Raw genomic sequence first — 16,677 nt, 5'->3', positions numbered from 1 at the left:
GAAAGTAACCAGTTGCAACTTACCAACAGATGCCAATCTGCAAGAATAATGTAACACAGGACTACCTATCAAGCTGCTAACCATGTTGCAGGACTGAGATGGACACACTGCAATTTGTTGATGACATCCTCCTCCTTAACGTCAGAAACAATCCTTGCCTTTTGTTCCAACTTGACTCTTGGCCTGTAGCCTTCAGCACAGCCGACCATCTAACTCTGATCAACACCCTGAGAACATGAATGGGAATCTCAGGGACTATGCTAAAATGATTCACATCCAGGGACATGAAGAGGCTCAGATTCTGCCTCAAACTTAGTCTTTGATGACAACTTCCTGAAGCCGAACCCCACAAAGACTGAATTCCTTCTGTGTGCCAACACGAACACTCACTGCCTGGCTCTCCAATTTGAGCATGCCAGACTTTGCTCCTAGCTGATAGACCATGCAGTATCTCTGGGATTCATTCTCGACACCAAACTCCCCGTCAAGAAAACCATCACTAGGAAGGGCAAGACTGCTTCTGACTAAGTGAAACTGTTACTCCCGGAAGCGGACTTCAGAACAACAGTACAAGTCTTAGTGCTTTCACGTAGATGGAAGCACTGCCCTACTCAGTGGTTCCTCTAAATACCACCCTAGCACCCATAAAACAGTAGCATTGCTGATCGAAGGCTCGGAGAGGTTCAAATACATCACGCACATGTTAAGACCTACATTAGTTCCATTGACTTGTCTGATCATCTTCAAGACCACCTGCATCTCTTACAAGGACCTTAAACCAGCTTTTCTGGCTAACAAACTACCCGTAAGTACACTGCCAGCGCAGACGCTTGGACATCACCAGACTGGAGACAAAGCACTGCAAGAAGGGAAAAATAGAATGCATGCCTTCTCCATAAATATTTTGCCAATCTGGAATGGCATCCCCATTGACATCAAAGCCTCTCCCAAATTCAGAAAAAAGCTGAACATACACCTCAACTGGCCAGACTATCTATCATTGTGGATAACATGACTGTATCCTCCTGGGGGCCATTCCTCCATACTATGTTGCTCTGCTCTCAAGCTAGGTTTGTGCTCTACAAATAACAAATACACACTTACTAAACATTTGTAAATAGTGAGTCCGTCCTATCCTTTTCCATTATCCATTCACTTCACTAGATTCATCATACACACAATATCTTGTAATCATGATTGAAGGGAGCATGGAAATACTCCAGAAAAAAACATTTGTGGACATACAAGGAGAAGAAAAAATCATGCTTGGAATGGTGCAGTTGTTCACTGCCCAAAAGTCCAAACGAGTGCTTATAGGGAGCATTGTGGTGTGGTAGGATGACATTATTTGTCATCTGCACTTGATTTTTATGCAATTTTCAAGTTTGTTTTGTCTGCTAACATGGACTGAAGTATTTAAAAAACTGTCTGGAATACAAGGCTATTGTGTATTCCTGCATATTTGATAATGGACATACACATGAATACTCAAAGAATAAAAGGCTTTAGGGATGTCTAAGGAATTTGCTGATAATAAACAGAGCTTTTACTGGACTAACAAAAAAAAGAGCAGCAAACCACATAGTTTACTGTGTAATGACCTGAACCTACTATAAGAAATGAGGAGGCTACTTTAGTAAATCTTAACATTTGATTAATTACAATGGTTGATGTTTACAAAAGAAAGATGTTCATTACAATTAAATGAAAGGCAACACAATCTGCAAAGTTCAGACCCTACAAAATAAAATATATATTTTACAGCTCTGTTCACCAATATGCTTTTCAACAAAACTTTTAATATTTCATATACCATATTTAGGCTATCTGGTTTTAGGTTTAAACCTATAATAACTGATAAAACCCCACCAAAAGGAAAACAGCCATCAGCAGTGTAAACATATAAACCCTCCAAAAACACCTTCCAACCACAAACTAAATGCTATTCAAAGAAAGGAATATATTAGTGAAAGTCAGTTTGATTTCTTCCTGAAGGGGCCAATACAATGTAACTTGGTTATACATGGCAGCAACAAGAAAGACTAGGCTAAAATTATTCTGCTTGAGTTTTGTTGTTTAGGGATGTCACTAAAATATTGTTTCTTCTTAATTTTTTCAGTTTTGTGATCTTTGGTTTAACCCGTTTACCGCAGCCGTTATTTCGGCGCAGTGCGGGTGTTCTAAGTAGTTGGCGCGGCACCAGCCAGGTAGTGCTTGGGACGGCCGACGGGAGCATGGAAGGGGTTAAAGATGCAGGGTTTAGAAGCATGTTTTAGGTCTTATTTAATTATTTTATAAACTAGAGAATTAAGAAATATCAAAATCATATTTGATATTTTGGCTCCATTTGATTTCAGTGATAGGTAAAATGGCGGGTTTCATAAGAATCTTTCCCAATATTTACCCTCACATTTATCCAGAGAGAGAGAATGGATGAAACCCTTTGATAAATCAGCCCCCTTTTCTAGAGAGTCATTATTGATAGTAGGTGAATTGCCAAACACCCCAGGCCTTAAACATTCAATAACAGGTATATGTGAAAAGAGTGTGGTCACCAAGCATCTGAGATAGTGGTGGAAACATGACACCAGAGGTTTGGAAAACATGGAACGCAGTGTCACTTGGAATGCTGCTGCAAAATGTTCTTACCGAGTTCAACAAAGATTGGAATAATATTGTTTGTATTTGCAGTAATTTAGCTACGCATTTGAAAAAGTTGTACGATGACCTGTCAATATCGATAGCTGAGCTGAAGTGCTTCCCTGTAAGAGATCCTTGCCACTTGCTAGATAGTATGCTGGAAGCATCTCTACAATCTTCAGAGTTAATGAAGCAGGCTATTGACTTTGTAGTCCATTCTGGTACACTGTTTTGTGATGCCCAGGAGCTGAAATGAAAATATTTCTTCCTTTGTGCTTTATGTGGCATCAAAGAAAGAGTCATCCTAACTTTGTCATTTAGCCGGTGAGTCTCAGTCCTAGAGGCTGTGAATGCTATATTATCCATGTGGCGACCATTTAAAAAATATTTGCATTGTGATGATGCCAAAGCCAAGAAATGTGAGGCTATTCTGTAATATTGATAGTGACATGAAAAAAGTACAATCTACCCCATTCTTAAGTTTTTATAGGAAAACATGACTGCTCTAGAGGACATTAAAAACTGGAGTCTAAAAACACCCTGTCTACAAAGTGTTCAGTGTAATTGGTGTAGATGTGAAACATCTCCTTGAGAATAGGCTGGGTGACACTTTTAGTGATTTTGGCACTGCAACATGCTCTATGTTAGAATTCCTGCCACTTGGTAAGCAAAGGAATGTTGTAGAGCAATTCAGGAAATTTTACTTTATAGTGTATGGGAATGGCTTGCAATGATGCATAGAAATGTCCCTTAACTAACCATGGCATTTGAAGTTAATGAAGCCTCACTGAGGTACTCTGTGCAAGTTCTAGATCCCTTCCATATTTTCTTCAGACTTTGAAAAGTACTGCTTTGTTTATGAACGCTTCAGTAATTGAGGGCATATGCACCCAATTCAACACATATTTCAGAACCTGTCCCAGAGAATCACAATCTTTAGGTGCACCAGTATTGGCATGGAAAACTAGGTTAGTGGCCTGACTTAGCAAATTGTGTACTTGCAGTTTTGGCATTGTCCGTCTCAAGTGCCAATGTTGAGAGGACCTTTTCACAGATAAGCGTTTCATGAGAAGGAAAGAGTGAGCGTGCCTGGCCAAACACTCACTAAAGAATTATTGTATAGTGTACTACAATAAGTTTGATTTGTAAAAATGTATTTGGACCTCACATACCATGTACACACGCTGTCTATACACAAGCACTACCAGTTCAGAAAGCAAGCAACAATAAAACAAGACATTCCATAAACACCAGAAAAACACTGTTTCTGTTGTTTTTAATGGTGTGAAAATGTGCAACCAATGATAACCAGAGTTTTTTTAAGGTAATGAAAACACTGAAAAAACCACACCAGGATTTACTAAAAATAGAAACTGAAAACAAGAAAGCCTAACCATATTCTAAAAGCTCCATGATGAGAACAAATGTCCTTTTACAGAAGATGCTGAACTTACAGTTGTAAATAAGAAAATTTTTCCTGATCTCCTTGCTGGATACAGAATTTGTAGTCCAATTTCAGGTTGCTGCGACATATGTTGTCATCACCACAGCCCTCTTTTAAGAATTGCACCTGTAATGCAAGAGACATTGATTTTCAGCATAATCTTACCACGAACACCTACCAAAGAAAGTAATTTTTGTTATGTCTTTTTGGACCCAGCTAATGGATGCACCTGATAACACAATGAGTGGTGCATTTACCCTCTGAAAATTATACTGTTTTTATTCCCTCAGAGTTTTCCTTGCTAGGGGGGTTTTATTTCCAAGGATTTATAGGAACATGCAGTTAAGCTTGCACTGCAACTGCGTTTTCAGGCAAAATGTTATTTAAATACATAATAAATTATGTAGTGTCTTCAATTAGGCCTAATCATAAGGTCAGTTTCCATGAACTATGCAGCAAGCTATGTCATGCCAGGGTACTAAAACCTCTAGAGAATTACACGGAGTGGGCTAATTGCTCAACTATTTTGTTCCTGAATGCAGGTATCACATTGTTTAACCACAAACCTCAAAGAGTAATTCTTGGTAAACATTCTTTAAATATTTCTCACCAGGGTTCATCAAACAAAGGTAGTTTTGACATACTATACATGAAGTGATTGATGTGCCTAGTTGAAACACAACATTTTCTTGCAATCGACTGTTTATTAAATAAAATTAATAAAACTACTTATACATGTATATGTGTTGAGAAGGTTTAGAAACTAGTTTGTTGACATATAAAGCACTTTATTCAGATTCTTCGACAAACATTCTACTAATGAAAAAGTAAGGCATGTTGTATGGATTTTGCTTTTAAAAAGTAACTCAGTCCTTGTGTTTTTGCATTTTTTACCTTCTTGGGAACCTTTGAATTGCACCCATTGAGCAATCTGACACAGTAAAAGGTAATCAGTTTAGTAAATACAAATCTAAAGACCTTATTTAGAGTTCTGGCAGGCGACCTGTTGAACTGCTCATACCACCTGCTACCTTGGCAGAATACCCGACAGCCTCCAAAGGCAAAGACATCTTCACCTGCCTGGTGCAGGGCAGACTAAGATCCTATGCCTTCAGAGAAGCTACAACCATGGTTGCTCCTCTGAAGGCACAAAGTTTGCTGGGTGACTGTCATGGTTCATGCTGTCAAACAGGGTTTTAAAAATTAACTCACACAAAAGGGTTTGCTTCGGAAAAAAACAAAAGAATTATGTCCTGGACACACAGGAAGGTGGTCTTTATTTTTTCTGTTATGGTGGTCCCGAACAGGAAAAAAACTATGCTATGCTACAATGTCCGTACTAAATAGGGTGGATGGTCTGAGGTACTCAGACTGATGTCTCAAAGTTGATTCCGCCGTCGAGCTAAGGTTTCTCCCGGCAGAGCCAGCAGGAGTATCACCAGCGAAAAAAGGATGGTCTTCCCAACTTTAAATAGCCTGTCTGCTGAACTCTACATAAGGCCCTAAGTGTTTTCAGTACACCGATATATTGTTAAGATCCCAGGCTGGGATGAGTTGATTGTGGAGTTTTTCAATCTCATTCCCGTAATTTGTAGATTCTCTGGGTACAAAGTAAATTAAAGGTAAACCAATGAACTCCCTGTTACAACTGTTTCTACCAAAAGCATGTTTTGGGGCAAAGTTGGATTTAAATGTGTTTGGGTATTAATAGACAGGCACTGCATTTTTTAGAGATGCATACTTGTATTTAGTCATTCTTTTGCTCTCCCATTAACAGACGCACAAGGAAAAAAATTAATTTTTAAATGTTTGGGAAAGATATACGTCTAAAGCAAGCTTAGTTCCAGTATTACTTTAAATACATTAATGAAACATGGAGTTACATTGCTTCTAACATTCTCCTCCTTCAGCCTCACACTGCACATTATCTACCTTACTACTTCATAATACTTCAATGCATCTAAACTGGGTTCATAAGAAAGCTCCCAGTTCTCCTTTTTGTTTTTACTTACCAACACACAAATCGAGGTTTGGCTTATATTAGATCACCCAAACCGTCCAGTAGAGTTCAAGAGTAGCAATGGCTATTGTAATGATCAGTATGCAGAAAGCATGCTGCACCTTGGCTAAGTCACTTTCTTGTACTATAACAGAAGGCCTACAGTTAACCTGAACTTTAAATTCAATTCAACACATAACCACAATTTATATAGTGCCATTTTCCTTTATAGTTACTAGGGCTCTTTCGCAGGGGTTAGATTCCCTAGCTATTGCATACAGAAGGACATATACATTCCTAGGCTCAATTGCTCATTGCTCATGTTAGTCCTGCTAGGCAAAGATGACTTTCAAATAGGCCAATAGAGGGAAATACAAATGTGGGTATGCGATGGAAGGTAATACATAATGTGTCACAGTAATCTATTTGAACTCTCCCAGGTGTAGGTTGGTGTGAAACTCTGTCAGATCCACATTGAGAGTACTGTTGCCTGAAAGGGAAACAGTGGAAAACAACCTGCCCATTGTGATCACTATTCCATAACATCCAGTATTGACCCTATTTAGAAACATAACTTAAAGGAGTCAGAACATGGAAGAAAAGGGTTGATCATTTGATACTTAACTTAGAATTTTGATTATGCAATAACAATGTTCAACATTTTGGTAAAAGTGTTATATATTGTTGGGATCTTATACCCGTCAGTGAGTAATGCAAATATATTATTGATTTAAAATGCATGAATTCCTTCTTGTGTAAATTCACGAAAAAGACTAACATCACCAGGGCCATGAGGAGGGATGTAAGAAAAGGTGGTACAGATTTCTTGTTTTGAACATATCAAGCCTTATCCTTTACAATCTTGAGTTACTGGTTATCTGTTATAATATAACACAAGTGTCGTGTCTGTGTAGATCCGAGAGTCTGTTTGCACCTTTTACCTTGGAATGATTTGCTCTAAGTACTAGAAATTAAGGTTGAACATGAATCCTACATCATTTGCTCACACAATGAAAATGTTCACATAGTGGATGGTTAACATAAGGTGGGATTGTCTCATACACTATGAACATTTGTTATTGGTAATCAGGACAAAGAATTTGAAGGACAGACTCACAAAGCTATACATGCACCAAAGTTTTACTTTGATGCATAAAAAGGATCATTAATGAGTAAAAATCCATTGTTGTGATTAACAAAAAGAGATTTTGCACCATGCAACTTTACTCACAGATAAAAGTATACCATACAGGAGTAATTTTAAGTGGGAGTAAATCTTCACTGAGGTGGTGTGCAGGGGTTTCAAAATAGAGGCCTAGCAAAAGAGGTGGCCATTCAGAAACCTGCTAGATTGTTAGCATCCATAAACCTTCAACTTTTCAGATGAATGTATGCCGGTAATCAGAGTAGAAAGGTGGTAAAGTGGGGGAGTACATTTGAAATTGATGGAGCAGAAGGAGTTTCTTCACAGAGAAACCTATTTTAGTTTAGGTGTATAAAACAGATGGAAATGTGGCACTTTAAGCATCCACAAAGAGCTCTTGCCACATTTACACATGCATATATGATTAAAAATGTGAGTAACACAGGCTCACAAAGACTTCCAGAACTACTGTTAGTAGACAGTTCATATGTGCCATAGATCCCTCAGACTTTCACAACTTGCCTTAATGTTTCATTGACTGAAAAAACAAAGATCTTTAGGATGAGTCTGCAACACTGAAGCCTAACTGAAAAATATTTGTAAAGGAAGTGATGATATCAGCGTAGACTTTAATTTTACCCTAAGAGCAAAGAAAAGATTTTTAGAGTTCACTGGTTACATGTCACACTTCGTAAATGAGGTTCATTATTAAATGATTTACTGGTTTTAGGGACCTTGTTACTTTGAGCCAGTTTAAGTGGAGCTGTGGAAGGGTGCAGGAGTGGTTGTCGACTACATTGTGCAGAACGGATATTATTTTTGGGTTACTTTCAACAGGTAGCAGTTCTGGTTCTAGTCACCATGGAACAAAATGCATCAAAGCTTCTGTGAAATGGCTATACCCAGCACTTGCGGAAACAAGAAAAAAAATGATTTACACATGGAAATGAAATACCAAAACAACCTGTCCAGAGGGTAATCAGCAAATTGGGATATTTATTCAGCAAAAGGAAAGGTAACTGACCAAATAAATACTCAAGTGGATGTTATCAAAAGAGTTTTGAAATTCTTTAATTATGCTTTGTGTATAATCAGAGATTAAGGTATTGCATTGTGTACCTATTTTAAGTATATATAACTATCTTAGCATCTGTGATTATGATCATATCTTATAACTATCCATCTAGTCATTTCTATGTTTTTTTATGATATTAGTTCTAATTAATGTTCAATTGTTGAATAAGATGATACTTTTATGATGAAGATTTGTGCAACCTGCATTTTGGTCTGATCATGTTCCTTTTTTTCTTGTATATTATTTGGGCATCTACTCATCCATTTCCTAATTTTGTAAGGAATGTGGAAAGGGCTAGCAGGTGCACCTCACTTGTCATGACAGGTCAAAAATGTCTGCAGAAAATATCTTTTCTTTCAAGATATCGTGCAAAAGCTACCATTTCACTTCTGCTTGCCTCAGACTTTACCAGATCTGCCAAATGAACTCATATATACGGACTGTCTTGGCCAATACCGTGGCCAGTTGAAGGCAGTCAGTGTTCTTTTTATTTGAACATAAGGCATCTTGTGTTTATAAAAGTTCAAAAGCTACTGCCTTGATTGCCCCTGTCTTGTGAATCTTAAAAGTTTAGAAATTTACATTACATACTATAAACACTCATTTTATTATATATATATATATATACACACATACATACACACACACACACACACACAAACACACACAGAGAAACGTTTAAAATTAAATAACAATGCGCTTTTAACGTTAAAATGATCGCTTCTTTGCACTTAAGTACAGGAGCAGTACCACTGGAAAATGTCGAAGTCTTTATTGAAAGGCATCGGGAAGAAATTCTGGTGAAGAGAAGAAAATGTTTATGGCATGGCCAAATTTTACATCTCGGAAAGGAGAGTGCACCTCCTTTAGCGGTGCGAGAGACAGGCGTCTATTAACATTATTAGTAAAGGCAGACCTCCGGGCAACAGATCAAAATTCAGGACAGGCCCAGCTGAGATGCATGAATTGGAGGATTGGAACTGAGTGTTATCCAGCTTGATGGTTCCGTAAAACAACACCCACAAAAAAGAAAAAAAAAAAGAACTTAAAGTTTGAAACCCATAGTGACCTACCTCGGAATTGATGGTGTTTGGTTCATTGGAATTGAGAACTGGAGTGAGATTTGGTAGTGTACTTGATTGTCTCTTACCCCGACGGGCAGACTTTTGGATTTCCACAGAAACAGATACAGGAATGGGTCGTAGTTTATCCTTAATATTTTCCTAAAAACGACATAAGTTTGCACATAATTAACATGGATAACAGAGAATCAGAAAAAGTGAGCATTTCATGGGATTCATTTACAAGATAAATGTAGCACATCTCTATTTAAATTAGTAGATCAATACATCTCTTCAGAACGGAGTACAACACATTTTGCTCCTGGTCCAGCCTAAACATAGAGCGAAGGTTGAGAAGTTGACTTTCCAGCAGGGCCGGAATTGGAACCAAAACCGGCCCTGGTAAAGTGCTCGACCGCCCCCCCCCCCACCCCTGGAGGGTTGTGGGTACTGCCGAGCTCCTTGCCAGGGCTGGTTTTCGGCCGATTTTGTTACAGGGCCAATTTTGCAGCTAAGCTGCAAAAACGGCCCTGTAACAAAACCGGCCCCCAGGGGCCCCAAACCCCATTCCCGGTGCCCGCTACGGCCTGTCCGGCCCTGCTTTCCAGAGAGGATAAACAGCTGCTATGAGAAACCAGACATGGTGGGTTATATTTACAAGCAAGCGGCGGAGCGTGGGTTAGCTCAAAAATTGCTAAAGCCGCGCTCTGTCACTTTACAAATGTAGAGATGCACCATATTTACATTTATACGGCTCATCCCTGCATTTCTCCCTGCACTGGTGATAAAATCAGATGCCTAGCACCATAGTACAAGGGTGCCTGCGGTGAAGGAATTACTGTTTATGTGCAGGAAGGTGTCTCTTCCTGCACATAAACAATCCAGAAGGGTGATGTGTTACTAATATGTGTGCTGCATTGTGCGGCACACATAGAAGTTGCAAATAGTCATTTTTTTTAAATGATTCTTCATGTGCAGGATGGCACACCTTCCTGGACATGAACAATCATTCATGGCGTTTTGCTGTTTATGTGCGCTGCACAATGCAGCACACATAGAAACAGCAAAAACTAGGAGAAATAAGCATTTCTCCCCGTTTTGCCATGTTAAGACCAGGTTTTCATGTAGATTTTACTGATACTGCTTAGTAATCAAAGCTCTGTTGAAATTCAATACTATTAAACTGAAGAATTTAAACTGTTCTTATGATGTGTAATATCTATAAAGGTAGGCAAAGACATTTCAAGTCCTAAGACGCTTCAAGATCATATACCAGCAAGAGGATGTAACCCACATGCCTTTATTAGGATGTAGGAATCTAGCTCTTTATACGATATATAAATCTGACATACCGTGTAAAGAGTACAGGGGTTCCCTTATAAGTGGACAGGGGCTTGCTATAGCAACCCCAAGGCACTCTATTAGGGATAGTGTGGTCGAGCACCTTTAGGCTTAACACTGAGGAGACCAAGACATCTGCAAATAGACACAATGATCAATAAATGACATGCACGACTCAAGAAGGCGATTCACACCAATTTATCAAAATAGCAAGTATTTTTATATATTTCAGTTAAAAAAGTGCATTTTTAAGTTCTGCAATGTTATCCTACGGAAGGACAAAACGGTTCTGCAAACAGGTACAATACAGCAAATTATGGGACTAATCTCCAGGAGTTAAGGTGAGTGGTTGGCAAGGTGCAAGGCAGCACCAGCAGTACACCACCAGCGGCACAAGGGTGGCCAGGGGCAAGGTGAAAAACAGCACCGGGAGCCCAATAGGATTCTATGGAGAGCGGTCACAGCAATTAGAGGTTGCAGGATCTGTCTGGAAGGCCAGTCTTGATGAACCAACAGGGGGAGTTCAAGTCTTGTGATGCTCGGGAATGTAGAGACACCTGGAGTCCTCTTCTCCGGGGACGACAGACACATAGGTGATTTTAGGTATCGGTTTCTAACCAGGAGCAGTTTAGGAGGCCTGCGTGCAGAGGCTGCTGGTGGCGTCAAGGAGTCCATGAGGGGTCAAACCACAATGGCCTCGAGCTCTGGAGTGCTTGGGGACCTTGTTAACACCATGGCCCCACTTTAACTTGGGCCAGGGGCGTCAGGTGCAGTGATTGCTTCAAGTGTGTGGTATTGGCGGTTCAGGGTCTTTGCTTTGGAGTTCTTGCAGGATGCAGGAGAACAGGTCAGCTGTTCACTGGAGGTCTTGGGATTTTATTGAAGGCAGGCTGTCTTCCCGGGTTTCTGGGGTCAACAGCTGCAGGAATAGCCTAATTTGGTGCAGTTTTCGACAAGGGGTGCAGACAGGCCGGCAGGGTTGGTACCAGATCAGCTGCTACTTCTATACTTTCTGCTTTTGCAGCTCTTCGGTGTCCTTTCTCTTCTTAGGTCATCAGGATCTGCTTCTCTGGTGCCAGGGACTGCCCGAAATACTGAATTTATGGGTATTAGTGGAGAGTTGGGTAGTAGCCAATGAGCTGACCCTTGGGGTCACTACGCCCCCTATATGACCAATTCCTGTGTGAAGTGGGCATAACCCTGACCCAGAATTCCCAAGTATGCCGTCACAAAGATGGCTACTTCTGAATAATCATGCCCACCTCAGTGTAGCCCACCTTAGGAGTGGTACAAGCCTGGAGGTGGCACGCTTACCTGACTAGCTAATTTTCCCACCCGTCCAGGTGCCAAGAGGGCCCTGGAAAAAGGGGTATGGCTTGCTCTCATGTGAGAGGAGCCAGACTCACATTCCAAAGGCAGCAGGTCTTTGAAGCTTGCCGGCCTGGAGAAGCTAATCTTCAGGTCATCGTCCCAGGACATACTTTTGTTCTGGGCCTCCTGAGACCAGAGACGCTCACCCTAGGAGGTCAGAACAGTGTTTCAGGTGGCAGGCTGGCAGAAACCAGTAAGGGAGCACACCAGAGCCTGGTATGTATTCAGGGTGCACTTCTAAGGTGCCATCTGGGTGCATGCATTGGTAAATCCATCACCGGAATTAGTGTTGGTTTATCAATATGAGAGGTTTGATACCATACATCCCAATCTTCCGTGAAGCTTTCATGTAGCAGGGTAACTCGTTTTCACCAGTGTCCAGCACATGTTTTAAAATAGCTTCCCTGATCACTTGTACTGGCAGTAATGGAACTGACCAGCCCAGGAGCATATCTGCTCATGCAGGTATGCCCTCACATGCAATACTGAGCACCCTGCCTTAGGGCTGTCAGGCTTGTTGTAAGGGTGACTTACAAATATTACATGCAGTGTTAGGGGACATGTGTGACATGTTGTGTTTTCACATTTGTCTGCACCAAGACATGCAGCCAGCAATGGCAGCCTTGCATGTGCTTGGGGAGTGGGCCCCTAGGGTGGCCTAGTTTGTGCTGCTGACCTTAGGGACCCTCTTCAGTACCTCAGGCCACAGGTACCAGGGGTACCATTTACTAAGGACTTACAGAGGGTGCCAAAGGTCTTGCTAATTGGGGGAAACAATTGTACAGTTTTAGGGACAGAACACTGGTACTGGGGACCTGGTTAGTATGAAACTAGTACACTTCTGTCAAAATGGTATCAAATACCAGGCTAAAAGGGTGTGTGTGTGGAGGGTACCACAACAAAAACCCAGTTTCCTACATAGGCCATACATTTTGAGCTTACTTACACTGTTCCTATCACTTACACTTGGTACTCCTTTATTACCCATTATCCAGGATCCATCAACCATGGTACAATTACATTAAAATATTTTAACCTCCACAGGTACATCTTTAAGGAGTCAATAGGATGTACTTCTTATATTAATTAGAAACATGAACTATAGTATTTTCCAAGACAACACTACAGTAGAACGGCTGTTATTGATGGTTATAGGCAAATGTTTCTACAGAGATACCTTTCTAGAAATTAAAAAACAGGATAGGTTTTGTGGGTGGAAAGGTGTAACCAATCTTGTTTGCATAGACACTAGCCATAGGGGGAGCACTTTCAGGCAGATTCTTCTATTATATGTAAGAAACAGGTGTCTTATGGAAGGAGAGTCCCTGCGGTGAAAAATGCGGAGCAGTTTTCTTATGATCATGAGTAGTTATGCAGTGGAGGTTCCCTCATGTGAGACAAAGATTAAATAAAGTTACATGCATAATGCTGAGAGTGCCCATAGACCAGTCAAAGAAAAAGGATCATCTGGAGAGGGTCACCAGCTTGTCCTCTTACTTTCAGTTTGTGACAAAAGGCAGGGGCTGTGGAAAATGTGTGTCAATAGATTAGGATATCATCTGTAACAGTAGAAAAATGATTGTAAGTGACTAATGACTTTCTTTCCATATTATCTGGACTGGTACAAGGACTGATCAGAAGTTGAATCAAAACAAAAATTTGCCATTTCTCTATTCACTAATTGAGGGGTTTCTACTAGCATTTTGGATGGCGCTCCCACCCAATAACGTCCACAGACTGCAGCATTACCTTGCCTCGTGAGGTTCTGACATCAGAATCAGCTCTAGCAAGAAAATATGCGAACAGCCAGCAAGTTTATACTTACTTTACAAGAAATGTACTAGAGAGAGACAGACAATTTCACATTACTACAGTCCAGATAAAACCTTTCTGAAGCTCTCCCCCCACCTGCAGATGAAGACGGGCAGTCGCACATTTCTCTGTGTTCTGCCCAGCCAGAGAAAGGGTTTCAGTCAATTTTGCTTCAGTGGGGCGATCAGTAAATAGAACTCGGGATGGTAATCCAAGGCTCCTCCTTTCTGTATCTGCTTCAAACGTATAAACAATTGCTATTAAATAAAATGCAAAGAGACTGTTAGTTAATAAAGTTGATGCTGCAATTACATTTTTATCTATTAATTTGAAATATCCAGTGGGACCAAATTCTAGTTGATATATGCCAATGATATTTACTTGAACCCCTTGCTGCCATTTGGGCTGTGGAATTATTTATTGAGCTAAACTGATGTGGTAAAATTGCAGGAAATATCAGTCAACTAGGAAAACAAGTGGAGTGTGGTGTATAGCTCTTAGAAATGAAAGATAGGTGGTATGAAACGCTACACAAAAAGTATTTGTATCATTAATTGCAACTTGACAACAGCAATTGGTGTCAAACGAAGTTTAACAGTGTTAGTGTATACTTTACCTTTACACTACTAGAATGTGCCTTTTTTGGAGTATGTATAGCTGTAAACTGGAATTAATCGGTTACTAGAGACAGTTCAAGAATAAATTACAAACATCATTGGTTGATTCGGTTTAGGACCTGGAGTCCTCTTCTCCAAGATTCCTAAACCGAATCAACCCTGAATCCCAATGTAACCTCATTCCTTGCTCCAGAAACATAACCCTAACTCAACCACACTCAAATCCTCACCTTCACACTTACAAACACATGTAATACATTTGTCATTATTTCTTTATAACAATGTTGTTAAATACATTTAAAGCATGCTACTTTTTAATGAGACTGTTTAATGCTGTTTAACTACAATGAACCATTGAAATATTAGAAAGACGCGTTGGAATAAAAACAAATATAAGCCCAAGAACATTAAATGGATTCTTTTGTTGAGTAAGGCAGAGTGCCACAGGCAAATGTGCTTTAATGCCTGTGGCACTGTTGTAGTTGGATTACAGGGTCTTCACTCAAGAGTCTGGAGCCTCTCAGGTGTATGTTCATTATTTGCCGTTAGGCCCTCAGTTACAGACACAGTCCAATAATGCCATTTCCATCAGCCGCCTCCTTTAATTAACTGGCAGACTTCACCCAACACACCAAGCCAGACATTAAACATATCTTCACCTTCGCACTGCTCTTCAGTCACCATTCTACAGCACGCACAGTCAGCCTAGGCATCACAGATACATCACAACACCAAGCAATCATTCTTCCACCATTCCTACACAGCCCTGTACAACAATTGATAATCAGTTTGTGTTGTATTTCATTGCAAGGCATGAGGACACACAGAATAGTACCTCATTTGTTGATTTAGACTGCACAGAAATGTAGTTCTTGAGTGGCAGCCCGTTGTCTATTAACCACATTAACTGTTGGGTCGCTGTACCAGAGGCTGCAATCTTCAAACACGTTGCTAATACTCCCATAGAGATGCCAGAGGGAGTAGTAAATCAAGCAGGCACTGTTCAAAGGTGTTCAGATGGTTTGGAGGGTAATATATCTCTAGAAGGCTAATGCTTACCATAGGGTGCAATGCCAACGGTAAAGGCTTCAAGTGACATAAAAATCATTGTGAAGTCAATGTGAATGAACTGAGAAGATCTGATGATGACCACAACCACTCCTCCTCTACCCCAGGCTGGTGTAGCATTACGATGACGAGGTTAGCCGTTATGGTCAACGATATGGTAGCAAAAGATGAATCATCTAGCCGGGTTTCAATTAATGCTATCATATACAGCTAGTTAGCCTCAGTGAATTTCATGCAGCTGCACTAGGGGCAGGTACAAATAAAGAATAGACACATCAAAATTGGAGTAGGGTCAGAGGCCAAGGTTTACCGACTCTGCAGGATATACAGCACCAATACTAACTAATCAGAAAATAAAAAAATAAAAAAAATATATAAAAAATACAAAAAATAAAAACCCCCATAAAGGAGACCCAGATGATGAAGCATGTCACCAGGACCAGTGAGTGATGGGAATCCGTACACATTTTACGTATTTCTTTGATAAGTCCAGGCAGTTGTCAGTTATTCTTTGTTCTTTTATGTGTTGACCGCAGGGTATTTTTTGTATTTTCTGACAAATAAAGAATAACCATGGAGTCATGGAGAGTTTAGGCATAGAACGTGAAGTATTGCGATCATATGTTGGTGTGCTTTGACCAGAATGTGCTAGTGTGATTGGCTGGCATTTTACTAGGAGCAGTAGATTACTATTAGAAGTCTAGGCCACCTGATGTTCTGGGGCGCAGGTGTCTTGTAAAAGCACAGCAACAACAATTTCTAGAATAAAATCAACACCAAGACTACAGTTTGTGATAGCTGAAGTCATGATTCAGTTTCAATAACAAACACTTGTGGCTACAGACCAGTTGTAAGCACCTTGTGGTACCTATTAATCGCAGTTGTTGCAATAGATACAAACCATAAGGTCTTAGACTAAACCTGCTTGCAGACAATTAAATATTTCTCTAAAACCCATGAAACAAGGCCATATTGAAAGAAGTGGCAAAAAAACTAAGACGCAATTCAAAGTGGGAGGAGCACGAACTAAGGTCAAAATAAATACCAACGTGATCAAATTCGAACTCAATTGTGAAATAAAATGCTTCCCACTCACATCTGAAAA

At 40.2% G+C, this 16,677-nt stretch overlaps 1 protein-coding gene across 1 annotated transcript in view; it reads right to left on the bottom strand.

The window, feature by feature from the left end:
- The window catches only part of LOC147731152 (integrin alpha-6-like), a 132,974-nt gene that overhangs the window by 53,885 nt on the left and 62,412 nt on the right, over positions 1 to 16,677 (bottom strand). The window contains 3 exon segments of the mRNA XM_086956135.1: positions 4,095 to 4,210; positions 9,376 to 9,525; positions 13,984 to 14,144. Of these exon segments, the coding sequence (XP_086812261.1) occupies positions 4,095 to 4,210; positions 9,376 to 9,525; positions 13,984 to 14,144 (427 nt within the window).

This window comes from Lissotriton vulgaris, chromosome 2_1, assembly GCF_964263255.1.
Source record: "Lissotriton vulgaris chromosome 2_1, aLisVul1.2, whole genome shotgun sequence".
In the NCBI taxonomy this organism is placed as follows: domain Eukaryota; kingdom Metazoa; phylum Chordata; class Amphibia; order Caudata; family Salamandridae; genus Lissotriton; species Lissotriton vulgaris.
This window is presented reverse-complemented; position numbering and strand designations above follow the sequence as displayed.